The sequence below is a fragment of the Sesamum indicum genome, linkage group LG4, assembly GCF_000512975.1.
Source record: "Sesamum indicum cultivar Zhongzhi No. 13 linkage group LG4, S_indicum_v1.0, whole genome shotgun sequence".
Lineage (NCBI taxonomy): Eukaryota > Viridiplantae > Streptophyta > Magnoliopsida > Lamiales > Pedaliaceae > Sesamum > Sesamum indicum.
This window is the reverse complement of record NC_026148.1, coordinates 6,980,457-6,986,781: the sequence shown is the minus strand read 5'-3', so window position 1 is coordinate 6,986,781 and position 6,325 is coordinate 6,980,457. Positions and strand designations below refer to the sequence as shown.

Genomic DNA, 6,325 nt, shown 5'->3' with positions numbered 1-6,325 from the left:
TTGCAATTAACGGACGGTAGAAAATATGTGCATCCAATGCACATAATAAATCTAATTAATTATACAACTTAAAATTTTTTAGAAAAATCAAATTTTATAAAAAATTAAAAAAATGCATAATTAATAATAAAAAAATTCAAAAAACCAAATTTTCAAAAAACTATAAAAAAGGACTCGGCCGTCGCTGAGGCCTACAGCGCACGCTGTGGCAGCCTGGAGGGAAAAAGTTTGTTGGGAACTGAGCAGTTTCTTGCTGCCTTGCTGGCCTCTTCTGCTTCTCCTCAACCCCTCGCCTTCCACCCGTTCCTTTTTCTGTCGCTCAATCGCACGAATCGAAGTACAAAGCTCTCCCCACTACTCCACTCCTCCCACTTCTCTTCTGAAAATGAGGCCCCAGCGTCTGAGTTTCAGTGGAGATGGAGAAGGAGAAGACGAAGAAGATAAGCAACAAACTACTCACGAGGCAGACGAAGAAACCGATTCTGACTCAGACTCCAAAAGCGAAGAAGAGGAAAGCACAGCAGCAGTACCTCCGAAGAAGACCAAGTTGAATCCACCGCGTGAAGAAGAAGGACCCGTATCTGGAAAAGAGGAGTCGGAGTGCTCTGCCGCAAAACCTAGCGTGAAGAACACCCCTTTCTCTAAGATATTCTCCGAAGAGGATGAAATCGCTCTGCTTAAAGGCCTCGCCGTTTTCTGGGCTGACGGGAGGAACAACAAGTGGACCGAGTTTTACAACTTCATCAAGGACAATCTCCAGCATCAGTTTACCAGAACTCAGGTGTCTGAGGAGATTCGTAGGCTCAAGGGCAAGTTTGAGAACAATTTTAAAAAAGCTCGCGCCAATGGGGACTGGCTTGATTTGTTGGACGCCCATGAATCCGCTGTGTTTGATGTGTCGAAGACACTGTGGGGAGAAGATAAATGCGAAGCTGGGGACAAACATGCTGAAAAAGAAAAGGAGACACCACAAAAGGGAGACAGAAGCAGATTCCAAAAGAAGAGAAAACGGGCTGGGAAAGAGCATGATGCAGACAAAGAGATAATGAAGAACCAAAAAAAAACGGGGAAGATTGACAAAGAGGAGTTTGCTTCTGCGTACCCACTCGTGGCATTGTCTTTGAATGAAAATGGATATCCCAACTTCATCAAGGAGAAATTCCTTTTGATTGGCAGAGAGAAGTTACAGGAGCTGGAAGAGAAGTGGAGGGATGTGAAAGCTGCAGAGCTTAGCCTGGAGCTTAAAAGGATTGATTTGATTAGGAGGGACTTGCACAATCTACTCTGAAGCAAATGAAGGATTTAAGAGACTTTTTGGCTTTTGAACAGGTATAACATACTGTTGCTGTCCATCTTAGTGTTAGTTTTTTGTTGTTTCTGAATGTTGATATCAGTTATATATGCTGTTTTGTTGAGTTGATGTCTGTTTTTGTGGAAAATTAGATTTGATGGAGTCCTTTTTATGTCTTTGACAGAGTTCTTGTCTTCGAAATTTTAAAGCAGGTCTTCAGATTATTACATAGGTGCGGTGCACTTGCCTGTTTGCACAATGAAGTCTTCATGTCATAACTAATAAAAGAGAATCAAGTCACAAGTTGCAGATAAAATTGCACAATGAAGTCTTCATGTCATAACTAATAAAAGAGAATCAAGTCACAAGTTAGGAAGCAGATAAAATATTTGCCTCATAGGCAGCAGCAACTGCACTTAGAATGCACAAATACTATGGCTCAGAATGTCATAAAGAATTCTTAACGAGTTCCCAAGGATGGAGAAAGGGCTAATGCTTCAGTCATACTAGATTATGATCCCAGGTTTACCAAACTACCTTTGGCTTATTAGTTCAGATAAGATTCCAATCTAATATTTCAGAGACAGTAAAAGGTTGAATGGTTAGACAAATTTTATTTTGTTGTTGCATAAGCCACAAACATATGGCCGGTTCTCTTTTTCCCCTTGGCTAAAATCATTAAGGGTGTATTTGGACAGAGATTTGGATTTGAAGTAAGGATTTGGAGAATGGATTTCATGACAATATTATTAGGATGCAAATGCAATCTAATAGATAAGATCTATGGATACCAAGTTTAAACAAGCAGGTTACAAGCAGAACACAGGAGAAGTACATTAAGATGTTTGCATTCATATTCCTTTCATTAATTATGTTTTTATACAATGCATTGTCTCACATTCTAATCATGAAATATGGCATTGGAAGTCTCTAGTCTTGAATGATTACTCTTGCGGTAATTTCATGGCCCCGACATCCTTACTATAAATCCCATCTTGCTGCTGCTGCTGGCCCAAAGAGAAAATGAAGAAAAATAGTGTAAGTAAATAAGAAAAATAAAGAGAAGGGCAGGGGAACAAGAAGTTAAAGAATGAAACAGTTACATCCCAGAAACATATTTTCAGAGAATCAGATGCATTAGCCAACCAACTGTTCTAACGAAAAAGTGAAAAAGAAAGACAGAGTACAAATCAGAGAATATGTTCTTCGGAGAAGCCGTATTTGACTTAGGAAAAAGGCAGTATTAGATGAACAAAAAGAACAAGTGCGATTTTTTTCTGTTTTCTGATATGTAGACAAATAGATATTTCGAGACATTGTTGTCTATTATTACATCAAGTTTTTGATTCCTTTTGAATGTCTAATTAGCCAATTAAGAACTGAACTTGAGCATGACTGCTTTACAAGCATGCAAAATCCAGCTTGGATTAATGAAAATTTGGTGATCCCAAAGCTCAGCTAAATCTTTTTATAAATGACCTATGCTATCCAAATAATCCACTCTTTAAAATGGAAGAAATAAGCTCCATGAGTTTAAGACTTAAAAAACGCGAACTTTAACCATAGTTGAGCGAATAGAGATTTCCTCTGTAGTCTTAGTAGTTCTTAGCTGTTAGATGGCAACGTATCCTTCCATAAAAGGATCTATGGGAATTTGACATCAATTTGTTGTTTCAATTAATGTTTCAATTTGGTGTTTTCATAACGTCAATTCTAAATCACCTAGTGGTCCTACACATGCATTTTTCCAGTGGTTATGTATCATATGCAATTTCTATTTTGTATCTAACCCTTTAGCATTTACATGTTCTTTTTGTGCCTTATTCAAGTGGACCAACCATTATGAAGGATGGTAAACTATGTCACATTGTCAAACTTGAACACTGCAATGCAATCTGAACAACTCAAGGATAAGGGGAAGAGAAAGAAGTAGACAAAACAGGGCACTTGTTTTTGTGTAGGATGTGAATTTTTATCATGACTAGCCAACATGAATATGTTGCCTTTTTGTAAAGCGAGAAAGATACTTGTTTGATGATTTGTTTTGCCACATTACAAATGTTGTGGATTTTTTGTACATGATGTGCTCTGTTTGGACAGATGACAAATTAAGAAACGTGGTTAACATAACAACTTTTGTATAAATTATAATTCTAAATATCAATTAAGTTGGCACTTTTGATTGAATTGCAACTCTTTTTTGCTTCTTTTTTTGTTTCTGTCAGAGATAAAGAGAATAAATGCGGGAAAAATTGCAATTTTGGTCCCACTAGATAGACACTGTTGTAATTTTGGTCCCACACATTACGGGCTCAACAATTTTGATCCCCCAGAAAGAAAACCTTTTGCACTTTTAATCCTAACCCTGTTTAAACTGTTATGTGAGGGATGAAAACCCACTTTTGAAAGGTCAAAGGTGGTTTTTCATGGTTTGAAACTCACTAGACTTTTTTAAGGGAATTATATCCTATTATGTCACAATTTGAATGCATCTCAAGATAAAATGACAAGTTTTTCCACTAAATTTTGCAAAAAGATAAGCTGCCCAGTTATGAAAGATAAAACAAAATGTCTCTGCAATAAAATAAGCTGCACACTTGTGATAAATAAAAAAAATAAGGGTAAATTACATCAAAAGTCCCTTAAGTTTGACATAATTACAAATACATTTCTATTAAATAAAAAATTATATTTACCCTCCTTGAGGTTTGTCCCATCTAACATTTAACTCCACCGATAGGTTTTCGGTGAATTTATCACATATTGTACCCAAAATATCCCTAATAAAATGTTTGACTATTATTTGACCAATTTTGAGACAAAAATGCCCTTTGGACCAAATTGTAATATTTTAAAATATTAAGGGAGTTAAATGTTATGATCTCACATATTTTTTACTTAAATGTAATATTTTATTTTTTCTTTGCTAACCTAGCTATTTTTTGTCCATTGCAAGGATTATCTTATATATTATATGAAAAATCGTTCCTAGTATTAAATTTATCAAAAAAGTTATTTTTTTAATTGGAACGGTTTTGACGAAATTTGGAACAGTTACTGTATTTCTGTTGGATTACTTTTGCAATGATTTTTGGAATCCTCGTGCTTGAATTTTAAAACTGTTTTTTTTTTTTTTTTTGTATTGGTGATAAATATAGGAACGATCTTTGAATGATTTTTTTGTCGATCTTTGCAATAGTTTTAGGCACGGGTATATTTTTGTTTGGAACAGTCTTCTGTAACGGTTTTAGAAACGGTCAGTCTTATTTAGGAGCACGTATATAAAATTATTGTAATATTGGTATTAGGAACAGTCTGTTTTAGTTTGGAACACATACTTAAAACTGAAGTAGCAATGGTATTAAGAATGGTCAACCACTATTTAGGAACACTTGTTTCAAATGGTTATAGCAATGGTATTTGGAATAGTCAATGCAGGTAGGAACACATGTTTAGAACTGTTTTAGTAATGGTATTTGGGACGATCATTTACTTAGATTTGTAATATTTTCTTACTATTACTAAAGTCATTTCAATTTTTTTAATTTATTTATATTTTATAATTTATTCATATATTTAATAAAAAATTTAATAAATAAATAAATTTATATTTGAATAAATTTAAATATACAATTAAATTAATTTAATACATTTTAAGTAATTATATTTATGAATTTAATTAATTTAATAAATATGAAATAATTGAATGTAATAAACATTATGAAACATGAACAATCAAGGAAAATTATTTTATTAATATGAAAAATTACCTAATTACGTAGTTAGTGACATCCATATCGTCCTAGTTTGAGGCCGGGGGTTGTGTCGGAAGTGGTGCTGCGGTCGAGGAGGAGGCCCGCATCTCCCTCATCATTGCCATCATCGTCTCGAGACGGCCGATGCGGTCCTTCATAGCCGGGTTTGGCGGTGGTGGTGGCAATGGCGGTGTCGGCCAGTGTCGGCAGGGGGGGCAATGGGGATGTGAAGGTCCAGCTGTAGACGTGGGCCTCAAAACCAAGGCCAAAATACTTGGCCCTTGTTCTTGCCCCGACTGTAGCCAGCCACATCTGCTGCTCTGTCACTGCCACCAAAGCCTCCAATTCGGCCGGGGCATCATGGTCTCAACCGTGGCCTGAGGCTGACGATCCTCCATCAACTTTTGAAATGTCTCCAGCACAACAAACAAAATTATTAGTTCTTTAACCAAAAATTAATTTTTTTTTAAAAATAATATTAATAATCTACTTGCCGCCACCTCCGCTTCCCTCAGCCTGCTCTAGCCGTCATCCTCCTTTTTTTTTCCTTATAGCACCTTTCAAATAACTATATCTACTTGGGCGGCCGACCGAACTCCGCCTTCTGTAGAAGAAAAAATAGTTAGCATCTTATTTATAAAATAATATTATTTACTTATCAATGTCCCCTCCCTCGGTACACAATCAAGGACGCCGTAGGGTTCATCGTCCGATTCACCTTATTCTTTGTGGACTCCTACTGGAAGTCCTTGTAAGCCCAGTACGCCTGGAGCTGGATCCAGACCTCGTTGGCCAACTAGAGTGGCTTGACCAGGCTGGACTTGGCGACGAAAAATGTATTCGGATATACATTTCGGCCCATGTGTGTAAGACTTGGAATATGGACTCATCATCACAGTCTCACTAGTATGTCATCTACAATAATAAAATTAAACAAAACATTAGTAAAATTTATTAAACAATTTAGATTATTAGATAATACCAAATCAAATTTAAATTTGATTACCTTCATACTCTCAAACCAGAAATTTTAGTGCTCTAGCAGCACCTGCCTCAGATATGGCCATGGGTGGAGAAAGTGTCCCCAAATGACTGCATTGATGTGCTCGTGGAAGCGGTGGTAAGACGTGAAAGGAAATGTTAATTAGATATTTTCAAGATAAAATAATACTAAAAGAATTTGATAAATAAATTTACCTCGCGCCATCGAGGTTGATGTATTAGCGCGCTGATGGGGGGGGGGCCTGCTGGTGGTGGTGGTGGTGGGGCAGCCACTGGG

General features: G+C 36.6%; 1 protein-coding gene across 1 annotated transcript; it reads left to right on the top strand.

Annotated features, from left to right (window-relative positions):
- LOC105160152 (STOREKEEPER protein-like) lies at window positions 386-1,288 on the top strand. The gene has a single exon (XM_011077416.1). The coding sequence runs from the start codon at window positions 386-388 to the stop codon at window positions 1,286-1,288; it is 903 nt and encodes a 300-aa protein (XP_011075718.1).

Excerpts from the sequence above, each read along its gene's own strand:
- LOC105160152 (XM_011077416.1), top strand. The coding sequence starts at position 386 with ATGAGGCCCCAGCGTCTGAGTTTCAGTGGAGATGGAGAAGGAGAAGAC.